Source organism: Dermacentor silvarum, chromosome 2, assembly GCF_013339745.2.
Source record: "Dermacentor silvarum isolate Dsil-2018 chromosome 2, BIME_Dsil_1.4, whole genome shotgun sequence".
In the NCBI taxonomy this organism is placed as follows: Eukaryota; Metazoa; Arthropoda; class Arachnida; order Ixodida; family Ixodidae; genus Dermacentor; species Dermacentor silvarum.
The window spans coordinates 59,394,826-59,415,391 of NC_051155.1; the positions used below are offsets into that span (position 1 = coordinate 59,394,826).

The window sequence follows — 20,566 nt, forward strand, 5'->3', positions numbered from 1 at the left end:
GGAGCGCCCTACGTGTACATGTTGAGCGACGCCCTTCCCAGTCAAAACGTGTCCAAATGCATGACATGCTCTGCTTGCATACTGTTAAAAATAGGAAAAACGTCTTCCCTGCAAAGATCAGCTTAAGCTTCGCTGAAACTGATTCCCAAAGTGCGTGGTATCAATATGATGTTTGCTTATACATGCGGAATCATTTGTTGGCATTATTTGTCAAATTTCCGCAACTTTCTATGTTGACTGTTGCATTCGTCTAATCATAACAGTAATGTCTTAATTGCGCTATTTGCAAGATTATGTAGGATAACCTAAATTCATTGCTCTGTGTCGGCATTTATTCTTCTGCCTTTCAGCGCGTATCTCAATAATTCCCCGTGGTTGTCTACTAAGCATCGACACAACGACATTCCTCGCTTATAATTTTCTTATGTAGCTCGATAGAAAGTATGCTACGTGCACTCTCTTTTATCCTTTTTTGCAGGTAAAACTGCTTCTCATTTGCTTCGTCGCCAAGACTAGGGCACTCCACCACCACGCAGCAGGATACCAGGGCCCTGGATACGGCGGCTACGGAGGCTACGGCGGCTACAACGCTGCTACAGGCCGGCGCACCTTACCAGGGATACGGTGCTTCCTCCTTGGTAGGTGATAGTTCCACTAAAAATTCGTGCGTAGCTGTTTCTAAGTATTGTAGTCAGCGGAGCTCCACTGGGTAAAATGACTCGTGCGAAGCTCTTAGTATTCAAAACGAATGATGGTGGCGATTTCCACCTAAGTGATGTCTTCGTGCACTATATAGCGCAAAATACGAGTGCGAGAAGTGGAAATTCGGCAGCTTCCAATTTTTGAGATTTAGCTAGCATAGAAGTGAAGGTCGCAGAACACCGCATGGCAGCTGACTTGGCAAACCGAACGAAGGCTCGGTTTCAGTAAATATTGACAGCGCGACACCAACAGATTCTGCAATATATGAAATACATCTTAAAATTTTAGTGTGCAGCGTATATCGGTCTTGTGTGATCCTTTAATCGTATACACTTTTGAGACTGCATATTGCAATTTTGCACTAGGTGAACAAAGCAAATTTTGAGCTATTGCTTATTGCACTGTAATTGATACGATAAATTTTCGCAACAATAAATATCCTTGCACCTGCAACCTCTACTCTTGTCGAAAACACGCTGCATCGTTAAAACAGTCGAAATGTGCCCCTGTTCCCGTACACAGTAACTTCAGCTGCCACAGATTGTATGTACTATTCTGTCGATCATGTCTTTTGAAGTGGCCAATATCTACGTGAAGCATGCACGCTAAGACATTGTGGAGATTTGTAAAATACGTTTATGTTGGCCTCAGATGCTTTAATCAACAAATAGGCCCTCTTCCAGAACCCTGAAAGTATTTTTCTATGAAAGGGATATACACTGTGGAAGGGAACAACAAAGGCCTGAATCGGTTCTCAGAAGGAAGTAAGCGTGGAGTCCATGTATGAAAGTCTATGGAAATCATTTATGTTTACTTTAAAATATTTTAAAATGTGACAGTGTTGAAGTAAAGTTTAAAAGGGACTATCTCGCTGTGGGCTCTACACATTTATCTTATTTCAAACCGTGTAATTAGAATCGACACAACTGCAATTTTCGGGTAAGAATTTTTGTGACATTCACAATATCGCGAGGAACTCTACCTGTGACAGATCGCACACCGACAATCTAAACAGTAGCTGAGCGATTCAGGCTGAGCAGAGTGGTCGAATCTATGGCTCGATTCCGGTGTAGGTTTGTATAATATATTTTGCCAGGTCGCTAGCAATCTAAATTAGCGACTTACATTACTATAACATCAAGTTTACAAGTATTTGTTAAGTGATAGATTACTGTGGGCAGCAGAATGGTTAATGGGCAAACCAAACCACGTGCAAGGCCTAGAAAGCTGCTGGTATAAGCGTTGTTTGATCCGCCACTGGCTTATAGACATAGCCAACAAGTATTGGGAAGGTACCATGCTAACAGAACAAGCAAAGAGAAAAGAAACGCTTCTTACGAGTAAACATTTGTGAAGTTACGAATCAATCTCCGCATCCGTAAGGTGGCGTAACGCCCAAGCTCTGGTTCGTTGTTATGTGGAAACCATGACACTTCTTGGAACACAAAATAGTCCCCGACTGTATGATGCACGTCAATTCATTTCACATATGTCCTAGGGGGACACACCCCCACGTTCACACAGTTCTCACTGCGGCAGTTACCGCTTTTATTGCGCTGCCACCCATCCCTATTCATTGTCTTGATTCCTGGCTGTTTCAGTTGTTTATTTGAAAGCAAAATTGAGTTTCGCAGAGCATCGACAGAGTGACTAAACTATTATTGGAAGGCACGCGCAGCCCACACGACGCAGCATCATAGTTTCAGTTGGAAATATTAGTTACATTCAGGATCACACTCTCAGAAGTATTGTGTTAATATGATAACACCTTTTCCTGCCCAGCCACCTCAGCCGTACAGTTTTGGCTACGACACGGCGGACGAGTTCGGCAACCGGCAGTTCCGTAGCGAGCAGGGCGACGCCAGCAACGTGAAGACTGGCTCGTATGGATACCGAGATGTGAACGGTCTCTTCCGGCGCGTCAACTACATCGCCGACGCCAACGGCTTCCGCGCCACAGTAGACACCAACGAGCCGGGCACCGCACCGGGAGCCAGTGCCGACGCCGTGTTCAACGCGTCCCCAGTGGTTCCACCGGTTCCTGGCGGAGCGGCGGCTCAGAATACATATGGCGCGGGCGCAGGAGCGCCCGCTTACAACGGATACGCCGGATTCGGTAGTCGTGGATACGAATCCCTACAGTAGCGCAGCTGGAGCCTTCGGGTACGGTGTCTACGGCCGCAATGGCTACGCTGCAAATGGGCCCGTCCTCAGTGGCCACGCCTACGGGGGCCACGCTCAGCAAGGATACGGTGCGGTTGGCTATCCTCCAGGTGGATATGGGTCTGCTGGCTACGGTGGATTGGCTGCAGGTCACCATGGCTTCCGCCGTCGCAGATAAATATGCTGCGCGATGATTGGAAAGCCGTACCTGCGAGTGACCTTTGGTTTGATTACAAAGTTTTCATCCGAGATCGTTCCAAATAAATGAGCCTAAATGAAGAAATTGCGGCTTTATTGTTCCTTGCGATGTCGATATGACTTCTCGAAGGAGATCGTAATGAGGCAGTGGTTATACTGCAGATGCAAGGAATCTTTCGCGAGTTATAGAAAGACCTCTGGAAGCTGCTGAAATGTCAGTTCATAGTGGCCTTCCTCAGACGTGCCGTGTGAATTAACCTGCCTTATTAAAGGAGCATCCTTTGCATTCGTACATTTACTGAATGTAGGTGATGCTACCGCGATAAGTCTCGCAGTTCATGGCGATACTAATAATCTGGCAGTTCATGGTAACAAAACGCTCCACAGCAGCTGCTTTCTCGATCAAACACGAGAGAATCTGTAGCTCGCACAGGCTACAGACGCTCTTCTGGCTGCGCTCCAGCCGCCTCGACCACTATGCTACGCGTACAAGGTGCATATGCTGTGTAGCCTACGGAAACGTGTTGCACAGAAACAGCAGACTGTGCGGCTATCATACCTATATTCCCCATGCCAAACCTTTCTTCATCCTACCCTGACTCTGTCATTCCCCCAAACATGTTTTTCCGGCTAGGAGAAGCAGGTTGAAAAGGCACCTCACTCAAGTCTACCTGCTTGCCTTTCTCTCATTAAAGCAAATTTATTTCCGAGGCGGAATAGTTTCATTGGGATATATTAAGGGTACGGCTAGTGCACGCGACAACATACTAGTCAAAATCGTCCTTGCGGTGGGCTAGAACGGCATCAGGTTTGACATCCTTAGCGTAAGTGTGGATATCAGAAGGCGCATAAGGGTGGAAGTGGCATTGAAGTAGAGGAGATGTGACAAGTTTTCGTAATGTCTAATTGTCATCGTATACAGGATTCCAAGCTGCTAGGTCAGAGCTGTCGGCAAGAATCTGTGTCAAAGGGTATTATTGGAAGCAATACTATGGATGAAACGCTAGAAATGGGAACCCGGACCTACGTGCTCCGCTGTTTTATTGCTGTAAGCTTGGGGACCTAAATGACGACATGAAGTTTGGAACGATCTGAAAGAATGCCTTCTTTCGAGACAACGGGCCCTAAGATCATGAGGTTGCTGGTACAGAATTGACACTTCCTTGAATTTAGTTACAACCCCACCGCTCTGAGGCACACATGAACTTCCTCAATGCGGGCAAGATGAGATGAAAAATCTGCAGAAAAGACCGCAAGGTCACTTAAGTAACAAAAACACGTGCGCTACTTAGGACCCCTAAGAATAATGTTCACCATTCTCTCGCAAGTGGCAGGTCCGTTGGTGAGAGCAAGAGGCATTGTCTAAAGTTCACAGAATTAATCAGGGGTGAAGCTTTTAGGGACGTCTAACTCAGCCCTCGGCACTTGATAGTACCCAGAGCGTGATTCCAGGGAAGATAAAGATTCCATTTCTCGCAATCATTACAGGGTGCAGTTAACTTGCCGTATGGAATAACTGTCCTGGCGCGTCATCGTGTTTTGTTGACGATTATCGGCGCCGAAAGCGAGTGAGCTGTCTTTTTCCGCACTAGCACGAATGGAGGAATCGAAGGAAAGTAGTAGGGCCCGGTAACACTATAATGTGCACCATGTTGACACCGTCTTAGTCAAAGACAAGGATTTAAGGGACTCAAATGCATTGTAGGCTTTGGGGCAGCGAAGCACAGTGATCGGTGTCACTACGATCGGGGTTAAATGAAGAGTGGCAACCTTTTGTTCTTGGCCCATTTAGAGCAGTTATAAAGAATGCTTAAAATGTTTCCCCATATTTCCCCTGTTTCCCCCCTAAGTAAAGGCCCCGTGTGATACTTCATATACCGCGCTAGCGTACAAAGAACCACGACAAACTCCCGCGAGCGTTTACGTACCATACAACTCGGCGCGCTTGCCCAAGCTACCATGCCGACTGCTCAAAGATGGCGCTATTGCATACGCAAAATGGCGCCGCCCATGAAAACACAGTCTACACTTAGTGGACGTAAGGGGCACCTTATGAGAAATGTGCAGGAAAATCTTGAAGTGTGCAGATTAGTTACGGTTTTTGAAATAAATTGCGTCTGCAAGTACTCCAACTCGTTATATGTATAGTATGTTACTAGCCGAGCAAAATTGAGCACGATGCCCTTGTGTAACGGAAGATTCCACCAAGATGACATTTAGCGAACCCTGAGAAAAAGTTATGGTGTTTTACGTGCCAAAATGACGATCTCTTTATGAGGCACTCCGTAGTGGGGGACTCCGGAATAAATTGGTCCACCTGGGGTTCTTTAACATGCACCTGAATTGAAGTAAACGGGTGTTTTCGCATTTCGCCCCCATCGAAATGGGGCCGCCGTGGATGGGATTCGTTCCCACGGCCTCGTGCTTAGCAGCCCAACACCGTAGCCACTAAGCAACAACGGCGGGTAACACTGTGAGCACGCTATGCTGAATTTCTTTGCAAGGTTAAATTCAAGTGAATTGAAATAGGCCTTTGTAAAAAAAAAGTTGGAGTTTCGCCTGAAAGGCGGAACATCGATCGCGATAGCAAATTATTATACAGGTATACGAAGTAAGGAGAGTAGTTTTATCGGCCGTATATAGTTAAAAATGTTCGCTTACTAACTAAATAAACAAGCACGGTGTCCGCGCGCACAGACATGAACACACTTCACTCGATGACAGCGGAAACTCGCTGTCCAAACGCTAGAGTGAGGAAACGCGGCAGCAACAGCGAACGAATGGACCTTCGTGGTGCCTCTCACTTCAACGCGAACTAAGCGGCATAAACACAGCGCACATCACTTTCAAGATGGGATCCTCGCGGACACGCCATACACAGCAGCCGCCGGAATAGAACACGCTCCACCTTCCCACGGTGCTTTGCTTGCGATGGAAGACGGCGCGCTTCCTCCCCGCTTGCCTCTCTTGCGCGCACGAGATTGAGCCGCAATCTTCGGCTCATCCCCGCACGCTGTCACTCTCACATATGGCATACGGCATGTGGTGACGATGTTATCTCCCTTGGACTTTATACGGGATATCACGGCGACGGCAGACATGCACCTGGAGTGTCCATACAATTGCTATCGCAATAAAATTTAGCAAGTGCTCGAAAGCGTTATATGAGTGCGGAACGAACGTCCATGTTCTGTGGTTCATCGAAGTTGTGGGACTTCTTGCTATATCAGGAGTGTGCCCGAAGACATCGTCCTCCGGGATGAGATCCGGAGATCCTCCGCGCCTTCCTGATTAGGCGTCTCTCGTGGCGGTAGCCCATTCCGTTTGAAACACGACATCACGGACTTAGGCTTCCTGATTCATCTGACAGATCACCAGAGGCAGAGATGGACTCGGACAGTGATTACATGCTAGTCCAATCACGCCAATTGAAGTGAAAGCTTCGCCGGACGTCAACAGGCAGAGGCAGTGATTCCACTCATAAAAGCAGATGTGGCGGACGAGTCCTCTCCGCTGGCTACACACCAACTACGGAAGGAGCGAATTTCAATTCGTTGAACAAGTAATCGCTGACGGAATGTTTCGATCGAATAGCTTCACGAGATGAGAGAGATTCGCATTAATGCTCAGAAAATTCTGACGGGGGACCTGAGTTCTCAAGCAATATTGGAGCTATTGAAAGGTGTTCAACCGGTTTGCAACATCCCAGTTCGCTCGTTCCTAGCGCACAAGAACGATACTTGCTCTGGCGTTGTATCAGACGTGACATCAAGGAAGAAGACCTCCGAACTCTTCTATCATCGGCAGTGCGAATCCTCGACATCCACCGATTCGGTCGCTCCGGGTGCATCAAGCTGATCTTTGAGTTAGACTCCTTGCTAGCATCGATCAATGCAGGTTATGTGACGCATTCAGTGCGACCATATGTGCCAGGATCGTTAGTGTTGAAAGTGTTTCAACCTGGGGCGCGTGAGTGCTGTGCGCAAGAACCCTGCATTCTGCTGAAGAAGTGGTGGTAGAATCAGGTAGAATCTTGTGATCCAGTCGCCATGAAATGTGCAAATTGCTCTGGAGCCTATGAAGCGACATCCAAAGACTTCGCTAAACTAGCAGAGGACAGACACATTCTGTGAAAAATGGTCAGGGCCTCCACGCACAAAGAGGCTGCCGATTCCGTCCACAAGAAAAGGCGCCGGTTGCGGCAACACCGTCGCCGTTCCCACGGTAAGTCCTGGGTGAAAGAGGCACTTCTTTGGCATTCTTAGCTGCAACACATGCGCTCGCCAAGGAATAAAGCAGCATCCAACTTGTGCCCAACCTCTTCGGCTGTTAAGTGAAGCTACTTCTTCGGCGTTCTCCGAAAGGCAGGAATGTAACGAAAGGCTTGGAAATGAAAAGGTGATAGACATGCTTAAAGAGCGAGGAAAAACTATGCGTGTATTGCTCTCCGGATTGGCAACGCCAACTGCAATATCTGTCGTGAAGGCGGTAGTCTCGCGACAATTCACTAATTGAGTTTTCAAGCGAACCTTGTGTTGGCTCACAAGTCTCAGTGGCGTTGTAGTCACGCAATAACTCACGTGTAGCACATTTACCTTCATTGCATATGCGGGTATGAGCCAGGGGTATGCGGGTTCCAGGTAGCACAAAAGAGATACATAACGTTTTATAGCGTTTAGCCGAGACGATAAAAGTGCTTTTAAGAAGCCACGAGTAAGACAACATTGTTGTAAAAAAGTCGTATATATCTGCTGATGTCCGGCTCTATTACTTTTCTGAGATGATCTAGAACACGTCTTCAAAACGTATTCAAAAAGCTGGTCTTGAAATAGGATTGGGAAACACGCAAATAATCCATTTGCCATGGCTATTCATATATAAATCATGTGCGCTTTTAAGACGTTATCAAAAAGATGACCTAGAAATGGTCTTGAAAGGTTTACGATAATCTGAAGCTCATTGTCGGGGGTTCCAGATGAGTCGAAGCGTTCGTGTCTCGTGCAACAGAGCTCCTGCGCGCAGTGCGAAGCACTTGCCTATCGAGGCCGACGCGTCCTCTATCTAGTCCCATAAAAATGAACATGCCCACGAAAATGAATTCGAAATACCACCTTTGGTAGGCAGCAACGATGTTTACAACCAAAATGAGCATGAAATCCCGCTAAGAAAAAATGGGTGCGGCTTGACAAGCGGCTAGGCCAGGGTTTTTGTGCCAACAGCGCATGAAATAAGAACATTATGAGAAAGCAACACTTAATGGAAAAAATGTGGTTGATCCCTCTTATATTGGAATCGGTATAGAACACGAAAGTGAAACGTGTCTTCACAGAAGTAGTGTAATGTTTATTGCACATTGATATATAATGTCTATTGGTGTTTTGTGGCTAAAGCGCCCTTAGGCGTTGATGCACCCACGCTGACGCCTGGTGGCACGTCTCCTCCATCACGACTACCAACGTCGATGACCATGAGCAACCGTCGTGCATATGGAAGCTGCACTACGCTGCACACGCTAGCCCAACGCGAAAGACGAAGCACGTAACTGACACACTAATACAACGCGCAAGACAAAGCACGTAACTGAATCGTCACCGAGTCAAATCAGCGCGTACAGCGCGTCGTAATTGCAGCCTCCGCGATCAACTTCAGAAACATTTTCAGAGCTAATTGCGGAGGCCACGCTCCGCTGTGCTGAGTACGGTGAACGCCACCTAGGTGGCGTTGGTAGTGCTTCTTGATGCCAGCGTCCCTTCGAATGCTGGCATCGAGGCGTCGTAGTGCTGAGACCACCGAAGCGTTCACTGTCGGTGCGCGTTAGTGTCATAATGCAGTACTTCTCTTTTCTGCTCGTAGGCGGCGGCACCGCCCCGAGCAAGAGCGCGGGTACACGGAGGAGTGTTAGATATATATGGCGCGTCTGTGTAGCTCTCTGCAAATGCGTTTGTGGCGCAATGGGTTAAACGCTCGGCGATCTATCGTCGCGGACCGAGAGGTCGTGGGTTCGATTTCCAGATTTTGCATGTTTGTGGAACTTTTTCTTCTGGTTTATTTCTTTGTATTATGTTCGTGTACATTGTAAGCTGACGTATTTCCGTGACGGAAATACGTCAGTGAAGTCTTGGTGGACCCCGGCATAAAACACTTTCGTGTTAAAAACTGTCAGCCCTTCCACGGGGATGGAGATGGAAGACCAGCGAAGCTGTACTATGGTGGCAATTATGTATTTCCAATGATGACTATTAAGATGTGATGGTGTTATTAGTTATTTCAACTCTTAAAGAACGATAAATATGTATGATCCGCTGGTTTTCGTTTATTTAGTGACCACAGAAACCATGGCCTTATGGTCGCTAGGGTACACCGCCATAGGGTGTACGGCAACGGTTGGCACATTCTTCATATACTCGTCACCAACGCCACGCGCTTTCGTTGCGAACGCGGGGCAAAACGCCACCGCCGTTGACAACAGTTGTGTGCGTTGTTTGTGTGACCGCACACAACCGCTGTCAAAACGCTGGCTACGTGACGCACAGTCAAGGGTGGTGGTGGTGAAAACATATATTCTAGGGTGCCTCGATGCACTGATCGCCAACTGCTCCCCTTCCACTGGGAAGTCGCGTTTGCTCTCCACCGTGCGTTCGCTCCCCGTGAAAGCGCGCATCCCTCAGCCTCGCGCGCTTTCACTCGCACATACAGCATACGGCCACGGCCGCTGGATAAAAAAAGTTGTCGCAGTTTCACCTGAAAGGTGAAGCATCAATTGCGATACCAAATTTGAAGAGAGCTATACGGAGTAATGATAGCAGCTTTAGCAGTTGTATAAACTTGGACATGCAGCAGCACCGGCAACACGCAGAACTGTTGTCGACGCCGTCGGCGTTTTGCCCGCGTTCGCTCAAAATGCGTGCGGCGTTAGTGACTGTTGCCGGAGCCTCTGATATAAATAGGCACTTGGTGCCGCAGCTAAACGTCGCCTCCCTTCCCTCCCCCCCCACGCCCTTTCGTGCGTCGGAAGAAGGCACGTTTGCTCTACATATATGGTGATTTTTGCTCTACATATATGGTGATTGTAGAAGAGGAAAGAGACGCCTACTTCTGCAGCTTAAGGGAGCACAGAGCAGAACGCGCGTTTGTTCTCCGCCGTGCGTTCACTCCCCGTGAAAGCGCGCGTCGCTCGCGCCCTTTCACTCGCACATACAGCGTTCGGCGCGCGGCGACGATTTCATCTCCATTGACGTCATACGGAACCTCACGGCGGCGGCGACGCCGACGGCAGAAATCTGCTTTTGAGTGTCCATATACTTGCTATCGCAATAAAAAGGTGCGGCCTGCCGCGTGCATCGAAAACGGTGTGATCCGCCGCGGCGCCACTCGTCGGGGGCTGTTGTCTGGCATCGGCATAGCAAATGCGTCAGGAACGCGCTTGGAACGCCGTCGCGCGTGCTAGCCGATGGCGCGTTCCATCGCTATGGAGCCTACATGCAACGCCGTTTGGGTTGCATGTAGGCTCCCTATCCATCGCCGATGACTAGCGCCGTTCGGCCCAGCCAAGCGGCCGACAGTGCAACTACGGCTGTCACATTCGCTCCCATTGCAACGCGCCCGAATCGGCAGGCTGCACCTTTTATTGCGATAGCAATTATATGGACACTCAAAAGCAGATTTCTGCCGTCGGCGTCGCCGTCGCCGTCGCCGTCGCCGTGAGGTTCCGTATGACGTCATTTGGAGATGAAATCGTCGGTGGTGGTGGTGGTGGTAAGTGGTTCTTGAGGGAAAGGGAAAGGTTGGCGCTATCTTCTGCAGCCCTTGAGGGAGCACGGCTCAGCGCGCGCCGAACGCTGTATGTGCGAGTGAAAGGGCGCGAGGGGCGCGTCTTTCACGGGGAGTGAACGCACGGCGGAGAACAAACGCGCGTTCTGCGCCGTGCTCGCTTAAGGGCTGCAGAATTAGGCGTCTCGTTTCTCCTTTACAATCACCATATATGTAGAGCAAACGCGCCTTCTTCAGACGCGCGAGAGGCCGTGGGGGAGGGGGAAGGAAGGGACGCGACGTTTAGCTGCGGCACCAAGTGCCTATTTATATGAGAGGCTCCAGCAACAGTCACCAACGCCGCACGCATTTAGAGCTAACGCGGGCAAAACGCCGATGGCGTCGACAACAGTTCTGCGTGTTGTTGCTACCAAAGCCGCTCACCTTACTTCGTATGAGATTGCTGTGTTGCTATCGCATTCATTGCTTCGCCCTTAGGGCGAAACTGTGACATTTTTTTAATAGCGAGTCTGTTTAAGCCAGTCGTAATTTGTGGTGCGTAGCCGTGGTAGCCATGGCAACCCGGAGGAGGAGGAGGAAGCCTTCCCGACCCCTGCCTCTCTTATCTCCGCGGCACGCTGAGCCAGGAGAAAAAGAAAAGGCGAGAGCTTGCACAAGGCCGCGCAAAGCTCAAGACACAGCGAAGATGGTCGATTGATATCGTGGGGCTAGCCTCCAACGCGTTCTGCGTCGGCAAGCAGCAGCGCTCTTGGCACTAGACAGTTTTAGCAGAGCGTTCACGGTCCGCTCCGCTCAGACCGTCGTGTCTGAACGATTCTCACAGAGCCGCTCAGCGGAACGCTAGCGGGAGCGCTAATGCTCGTGCGCACAACGCTCATATCGGCAGCGGAACGAAGAACGCTGCCCACGGTCCGCTAGGAAGCCTTTTGAGCGAAGCGTTAGGGTGCGTCTACTTGTCGCTTTGCCGTTTTACAGCCGCGCTGAGCGCGCGTGGCCGGCGTCTCTGGCAGACGCGCTTGTCAAACAAGCCAAATCAACGCAGTTCATGCAGCCAGCGGTGTGCGTGAAACGTTAGCGGAGCGGAGCGTAAGCAACGCTCTGCTAAAACTGTCTACTGTGCCAACCTTGTTCACCTGCCTGCGTTTGTGGCATGCCAGGAAACGCTGTCGCTCGTAGGCGCCGACGCGTCCAGCGCTAGTCACGCGAAATGTCGCGAAAGGGAAGGTACCTCCGAAAATGATCGCTCGATAATGCCTTTCTACATGCGTCGTTAAGTTAAACCAAGTTAAGACCTAGCAGCAACTAAGTTCATAATTAGCAGCAGCAGCTTCGCTCTGCCTAAGCTTTGCGCGACCGAGTGCAAACTTGCCTGATTTTTTTCTATTGCCGGACGTGACCACCGCAGAGTGAGCCCATAACAGCTTCGCTGTAAAAGTAATATTTATACAAGGTTTGAGCAAAATGTATGAGAAATGCAAAGTAAATCGAATGAAAACTACATCAACACTGACAAAAACTCGCAGAAACAATCTCTAACTAACAAGAAATTCATCAACAATGTCTAGGACATAGATTAATTAAAATTAAATTATGAGGTTTCGCGTGCCAGAACCGCCATCTGATTGAGGCACGCCGTAGTGGCGGAACTCCGGATTAGTTTGGACCACCTGGGGTTCTTTAACGTGCGTCTAAATCTAAGTACACGGGTTTTTTCTGAATTTCACCCCCATCGAAATGCGGCTGCTCTGGCCGGGATTCGATCCCGCGAAGTCGTGCTGAGGAGCCCAACACCTAACCACAGCGCAACCACGGCGGGTTGACTAGAACATACATTAACAAAGTTCGTAAGTACACACAAAATGATGAACAGCAAGAACGCGGAGTTTGCTCAAGTTTCTTATTTAGTATAGTAAAGATGACATGCTATGAGGTGAATGTTATTTAGAAATTGATATCACAGCAACTGCAAGAAGTACACTGCAAGAAGTACACTGCAAGAAGTACACTGCATACCATCAAAAAACAATCCTGTGGTAAAAACCAAACAATCAGAACATGTCAAAATACAAAACATTGCCTTTAGGATACATAAAGGAAAGTAAAAGTGTGAGAATTAAAAGAACCATAAAAACCAAAAAGGAAAAATCAAGTGAAATTAGTATACAATACTGAAACGAGGAAATCAGTGTGTAAGCCTCATATTAGAAACCTATATAAAACGGGAAATAAACTAGGATGCACTCGAAGCTGCACTTGAGAGGCACATGTGTACCATTCTGGCAAAAACAGGCATAAGGTCTCAATGAATCATTTTCAAACCAGCGAATACGTTAGTACACTGGCATGTTACACTTTGCATACATTTCCAGTTTCCTAATGTAAAAAAAAGCATGATGAATGACAAAAAGCTTTCACACATGTAACCCCGAGCAAACGCTTTACCAGTTCACCCACACTTTCACATCCGAAAATATTTGGCACATAGTCCAGGCGGAGTTCCATTGATGAACAGCCGTACATGCTTGTACTTGAAATGTTTTCAATGTAGACACACTTGCTTCTCTGGAGAGGTATGGCCAGATATTAGCACTGGTGCTCCATTTTGTCGAAGTGGACACATCCTGCACTACACCGGTAGTTGAAATGTTTTGAATGCAGATGCAGTGCCTTCACCAGAAAAACTTGCCCACATACCACCACTGGCCTACACAGGATGTCCCAGCTAATTTTAGCCAACAATTAAAAACATGCCGATGCACTCTACGACGATGCAACAAAACGCATGTTGCTGTGACTACTGTATGGAGTAAGTCACACTATTTTTTTGTATTCTCCTGAATTGCATAGTTGGAGAAGATTAATTAACGAACTTCTCAAGCAATAAATCGGGCAAAAATTGTAAATATAAAGTTGTAGAACGGTTTGCAAAGCGTCCGATTAAACAGTTTCTAACTTTCTATCTATTAAGTATTAGTTATTTCCGCTTACTGCAGATGCCCGCGAAATACAAAAAAAATACCACGTGACATGGCCGCTTGCGCACCTTGGTTTGCAGTGCTCCCAATCGTTCCGTGTACAAACGACAATAACATTTAGCCGGGTGTGCTGCCGCTTAAAAGGCGACAGGGCAACCGTTATCGCAGAGCAAGCGATAACGGTTGCTGGCGTAAATCGCACAGCCAACGCCTGCGTCGCGGCCCAGTCGCCTTTTAAGCGGCAACACACCTTGCTAAATGCTAGGTCCTTTGTACGCGAAACGTTTGGGAGTACGGCAATCACGCGTGCAAGCGGGCTTGTCAGGTGGTATTTTTATTGCGTTAGCAATGATATTGTCACGAGCCATGGCAAAGACGAAGACGTTGTAGTGGGGCTGGGTCAGAGGCTCTTCTGTCAGACTGAAACCTGCTGGAACCTGTGCGCTCTGTACGCTCTGTGCAGTCTTGACTAGACAAGCGCTAGCCGTTTACCGGTAATTAAATACTCCCCGTAACATCTTTTTGGTGGAGGTTGCGGGTTCTATTCCACCCGGCCCTGGATCTTCGGAGCGGACGCCACGTTTCTCCTGCCTCCATGGCTGAGGACAGTACGCAGTCATTGCAGCCCGCGCCCGCGGCTCCAGCAACCGTGGTCCTTTCTCAACCCCTCGACCCCGGCACGTTTTGCGGCACGGACAACAATGACGTCGACGATTGGCTCTTATTGTACGAGCGCGTCTGCAAGCACCACAGGTGGGATGAGACCCTGATGCTCGCCAACGTCATTTTTTACATACGGGGCACGGCTCGCGTGTGGTATAACACGCACGAAGAAGAACTGACGAGTTGGGACGTCTGCAAGGAGAAGATGCGCGCATTGTTTGGTCGATCGGCCGCGCAACAAATGACAGCCCGGCACGAGCTGGCGGCCAGAGCTCAGACGTCCACGGAATCGTACGTCGCATACATCCAAGACGTGCTAGCCTTGTGCCGCACAGTTGACAAAGACATGCCAGAGGCAGACAAGGTTGGCCACGTGTTGAAAGGCATAGCTGACGATGCCTTCAACATACTTCTGTGTAAGCACTGCACCAGGGTTGACTCCATCATCACAGAATGCAGGCGGTTTGAACAAGCGAAAAGCCGACGGATTACTCAGCGCTTTAACAGACTCCCGAACACAGCTGCGACCTCCTCGTGCGAAGATCCCATGACGCCCCCTCCGTTCTCGACGCCTAACCACTTGGCCAGGATTGTTCGCCAGGAGCTCGAAGCCATGGCTCCAGCCGCTTATCAGGCACCTCGTCACGACCATTTGGCGACAATATCCCTCATTCAGGCCGTCGTCCGTCAAGAGGTTGCAAATATGGGCGTCCTAGTTCCACAAGCCACCAGTTATGCTCCTCCGCCCATGTGCGCTTCCGGTCCTCACACTGAACACCACGCCACCCCAATTGTTGCTGCTGCCGCTTCCGCTCCCCCGGTTCACACCCCGCTACCGAAACCCATCTGAGTGGAGGACGCCTGACGACCGCCCAATCTGTTTTTCTTGCTCTCGCGTCGGCCACATTTCACGCCACTGCCGCACTCGTCGGAATTACCGACCAAGCTTCCCTGGTGACCGCCGCCCAGATCGTGGCCACTACTATAGCACATCTCTTCTCGACGACCAATTTCCGGCCCGTGATCCTCATCGTCTGTCTTCGCGCTCTGAATCGACCTACGCCGATGTTGCCGCACAAGGACACTGGTCCAGCCGATCGCCGTCCCCTCAAATTCGCCAGTCGCGCTCCCCTCAACGCCGTCGCTTCCTCAGGCCACCACCCGGGAAACTAGCCAGTGCAGCTCCGGGAGGTGAGGCTGCATTGACGACTAGGACCGAAAAACCTCTATTGAACCCTACTTCCAGACGCAATTTGCTCGGTGTTCTCGTCGACGGTGTGCCCGTTACTGCTCTCATTGATACTGGCGCCCACATATTTGTTCTTCGTTCTACGCTCCGACGCCGCCTACGCAAAGTGCTGACACCTGCCGTCTCTCCTACTGTGCGAGTAGCTGACGGCACCCGAACACCGGTTCTTGGTATGTGCACTGCCCGCGTTACTGTTGCCGGTCACAACACTTCAGTTCTTTTCGCTGTTCTAGACGCTTGCCCTCATGATGTCATTCTTGGTATTGACTTCTTGAGCGCCCACTCTGCCCTCATCGATTGTTCTACTGGCATTTTGCGGCTCGAACTGCCATTGTGTCCTGATTACGCCGCATCAAGTCACACTCGCCTACGTTCCATGGAGTTTCTACGACTACCCGCGCAGGCTGCTACCTACGTCCTTATGTCACCGTTTCCACCGGTCCCTGATGGTGAATATGTGGTCGCACCCCTCACAGACCTGATCCTCTCGCGCAACATCGCGCTTCCTCATACCATAGTGGTTGTTGCCAACAACAGAATGCTGCTTCCAGTCCTCAACTTTTCTACTTCGACCCGTGTTCTTCCTCAAGGAATTTCACTAGCCGAACTGTCACCTCTGGAAGAATGTACTGTTTCTTCGTTCACTGCTGACGCTGAGCCCATGACCCAACCTGTCATACCGGCGCCAACCCAGGCACTTCTGGACAAAATGATATCCCCCGACCTCTTACCGTCCCAAAGTGAAACACTCCGTGGTGTCCTATTTTCGTACCTTGACGTATTTGATGTTGAGAACACTCCATTAGGCCGTACACACGTCGTGGCCCACCGCATCGACACTGGAGACGCCAGCCCCCTTCACAAGCACCTTTACCGAGTGTCTCACTCTGAGCGCCAAGTCATCCAAAAGGAGGTTGATAAAATGCTTGATAAAGATGTGATCGAGCCTTCTTCTAGCCCCTGGGCATCCCCTGTAGTGCTTGTGAAAAAGAAGGACAACAGCTTTTGCGTCGATTATCGCCATCTCAATCGGGTAACGAAGAAGGATGTGTATCCTCTTCCCCGAATTGATGATGCGCTCGACTGCCTTCATGGTGCCAAATATTTCTCGTCGCTAGACCTCCGCTCGGGATACTGGCAAATTGCCGTCGATGAGCGCGACCGCGAGAAGACCGCATTCATCACACCCGACGGCCTCTACCAATTTAAGGTTATGCCTTTTGGGTTGTTTAATGCTCCTGCAACTTTTGAACGCATGATGGACACTCATCTACGTGGTCTGAAATGGTCAACCTGTCTTTGTTATCTCGATGACGTAATCGTTTTTTCGCCCAGCTTATACAGCCACCTCCCTCGTCTGTCGGCCATTCTCGACATATTTCGGCGTTCTGGCCTCCAGCTCAATTCATCTAAGTGTACCTTTGGGCGCCGCCAGATCAAATTACTTGGACACCTAGTCGACGCTACTGGCGTACAACCGGACCCTGACAAGGTCCGTGCCGTCCGCGACTTCCCGGTTCCACGGTCCACGCAAGAAGTACGCAGCTTTCTTGGGCTCTGCTCCTACTTTCGCCGCTTTGTTCTCAACATCGCAGACATTGCTCGACCCCTCATGGACCTACTCAAAAAGGATGCGGCCTTTTCTTGGGGCGCGGAACAAGCGACTTCCTTTGCGTCGTTGATTTCTGCCCTCACTTCACCACCTGTGCTGGCTCATTTTGACCCGGCTGCTAGAACAGAACTTCGCACCGACGCAAGCGGCTACTCACCCTTCTATCTTCTCCTTGGACGTCATCCCTTACTACCCTTTGACACCTTGCTCCCTTCTGATCCAGCCTCCCCGTCCACGACTTCCTATGCGCAAGATGCCATCACGCGTGTGCTCGTCGCGCGCACAGGTGCCCGCGCTCGACTCTCGTCATCGCAGACCGCACAGAAGGCCACTTACGATCGTCGACACCGGGATACTGATTTTCCACCGGGCTCTCTCGTCTTCCTCTGGCTCCCATCTCGTCGTGTCGGCCTTTGTGAAAAGTTAATGTCGAGGTACGTCGGGCCCTACCGCGTGCTGCGCCAGGTGACTCCTGGCCAGGTGACTCCAGGTGACAAACCATGTCACCTATGAGATATCTCCCATGGCATCCACCTCATCGACTGCCGCCCCACGAAGTGACATCGTACATGTTTCCCGCCTCAAACACTACAACTGTGATAATCCATTTTGACCACAACAAGCACTGGGACGATGCTTCATCGGCCGGGGATAATGTCACGAGCCATGGCAAAGACGAAGACGTTGTAGTGGGGCTGGGTCAGAGGCTCTTCTGTCAGACTGAAACCTGCTGGAACCTGTGCACTCTGTACGCTCTGTGCAGTCTTGACTAGACAAGCGCTAGCCGTTTACCGGTAATTAAATACTCCCCGTAACAATATGGACACACCAAGGGGATTTCTGCCGTCGTCGTCGCCGTAAGTTCTGTATAAATTATAAGGGTGATAAAATCGTCTCCGTGCACCGTATGCTGTATGTGCGAGTGAAAGCGCGCGAGGGACGCGCGCTTACACGGAAAGCGAACGCACGACGGAGAGCAAACGAGACGTCTTCCGTTAAGCGAGAGGCCGCGGGGGGATGGGAGGGAAGGGGGAAGCGACGTTGTGCTGCGGCACCAACTGCGTATCTTGCCACCGCGCGCACGGGAAACTGGCCACTCCATCTCGCACGCGAAAGGAGGAAAGCGGGAAGGCAGCGCGGGAGGGAGGGGGTGCGGCTTCTACTCAGCCAGCAACTGCCTACTTGTACTTTGCGTGGCTGTGGGTGGTCGCCCGCACCACATCTTGAAACCGATCTGCACACGGCTCCAACATTTGTAGCAGGATAAATGTAAGGAAGTGACATAATAAAGCCAATCACTAAAGGAAGACTATGAGAATCTCTTTAGTCGAAACCATGTTAATTCACTTGAGCAGTACTGAAGGGCAAAAAACGTTGAACTTAAAGGGCCCCTAAACCACCTACAGGTCGAAATTTAGTTGTGGTGTTGCAGTTGTGCACGAGTCTACAACGAACACGTAGCCGCGAGACTTTGCGAAATGGTGCCGTAATGGCGGAGTTAAGGGCGTTTGATGATCGAAACACGGCCCTCGCTCGTTTCGCTCTTTCCTTCACTACTCTCCTCGCCGAGTGCTCCTCCAAATGTCACGTGACATACGTCATCGCCAACGCGCTTCTCAAACCACTCTCCACTTCCGGTTAAGGCACGTCCAAGCTAGCGGCAAATATACCGGCGGCGAACCGACCTCCAGTGCCGTGGAACGTCTGCCGCGCGAGAGGTGTCCAAAACATACGGCAGTTCGGCCGACGCATTGCCCGCTGCACGATGGACGGGCCAACCGACGAGGCGCGAAGCTGAGCGCCTCCGCCGCCAGTGACTAAAACATCGGCTGTAGTTTCTGTTCCAAACAAAATTATTTCCGCTAGATAAAACGATGCATAAATTGCAATTTTTTAATAAATTGAAAAACAACATCCTCTGTCAAACGTTTGACATGAACGAGAGCTCCGATACTTGTCGAGCTCAGCTGCAGCGCACGGCTACCGACGGGAGACGACCGGCTCGGCTGTGCTCGCATCGCAGCGGACGGGGCTCCTAATATCAGCGTATTTTTCTTCTTTGTGTACAAATATTGCGAAGCGTGACAACAACGACAAGAAAATATTGCGGACTCGTGAGCGTCGGTAATTCATTTCGAAGCGCCGTCCGCTTTAGCTTTGAAGGGAACCGGAAAAGGCCTAGCGACGATATCGGCGCCGTCGAGCGATCAGCGGCGGTGAGGCTGCCGCACAAATGAGTCCCGCTCTCATCCTCTCTGCGTACGGCAAGGAAATCTCGCCGTTCGCGGGAAAAACCGCTGTCGAATACGGCGGCCCGCGAATGGCAAACGGAGTGCGGCGAGTTACCGTGCCGGTAACGTGGACGAACCTTAGCCGCGACTCAGTGCTTCTCGGCTACCCGCTGTTGCTTCCGTGCCGGCCTGTGCTCATGCGAAGCGTGCCGCTATGGAACCTGTGTTGCGCGCACCTCTAGAAAGGCCAACACTGTCACACTCTGTTCGCGCAGCTAATCAGACCGGAAAGCACGACTGTGTTGGAACGCGAGCGATTGGGCACTTGCGTTGCGGGCTGTAATTACCGATTCGCAAGCGCGCACGAGCGAGCAACACGGCCAGGAAGAGCAGGGAGCGCGCGTAGCGGCTAGCAGACTAACCGGAAGTCTTAGGTTCTTGCTCGACCAATCTACATCGTCGACCCGGTCGACATCACCAGATGCACCCTGGTGACATCATGACGTCCGCTGGGGATACCGGAAAGGCCAGGAGAGGAGGACGGCATTGTTTTTTATTTTTATTTTGAGGCACACCCGCGACGCGTCGCGCTGCCGCGTTTGGAATCGTTGATCGTGACGGCATTCTGAACTCGATGCGTGTGTTTACTTGAAATGTCCAAAAAATATCTGAGGTGTTTTAGGGGCCCTTTAAAGGAATTCCTGTCACTCAGAGCGAAAACTGCGTCATGATCATTCAAAAAATAGAAGTGGCATGTACCATTTCGTCAGGTAATAGCGAAGTTTCTTACCGTGTGTCTGCTTTTCGCAACACATGAGAAAAATTTGATTGTTTATTTTGTCCCACGAAATCTACGAAATGATTTGCACCGAAGATCATGATTTCCACCGAAGAACATGAGAAGAATTTGTTCATTTTGTCTCACGAAATCTACGAAATGATTTCCACCGAAGATCAAAAAGGGCACAACTTTCAACAGAATCACTAGGCTTTTCTCCCGTCA

The 20,566-nt window shown here is 50.1% G+C and overlaps 2 protein-coding genes across 2 annotated transcripts in view; both read left to right on the forward strand.

The window, feature by feature from the left end:
- Positions 1-482: 482 nt before the first annotated feature.
- LOC125943422 (cuticle protein 10.9-like) lies at positions 483-3,110 on the forward strand (the record flags this gene model as incomplete). Its single annotated transcript, XM_049662726.1, has 2 exons — positions 483-638; positions 2,485-3,110. Coding segments are annotated over 2 exons (519 nt in total), but the record flags the coding sequence as incomplete, so codon positions are not given.
- LOC119440066 (prisilkin-39) overlaps positions 2,886-20,566 on the forward strand; it is a 37,551-nt gene continuing 19,870 nt past the window's right edge. Inside the window, exon 1 of the mRNA XM_037705009.1 lies at positions 2,886-3,014. Within this exon, the coding sequence (XP_037560937.1) occupies positions 2,886-3,014 (129 nt within the window). The remainder of the gene's footprint in view (positions 3,015-20,566) is intronic.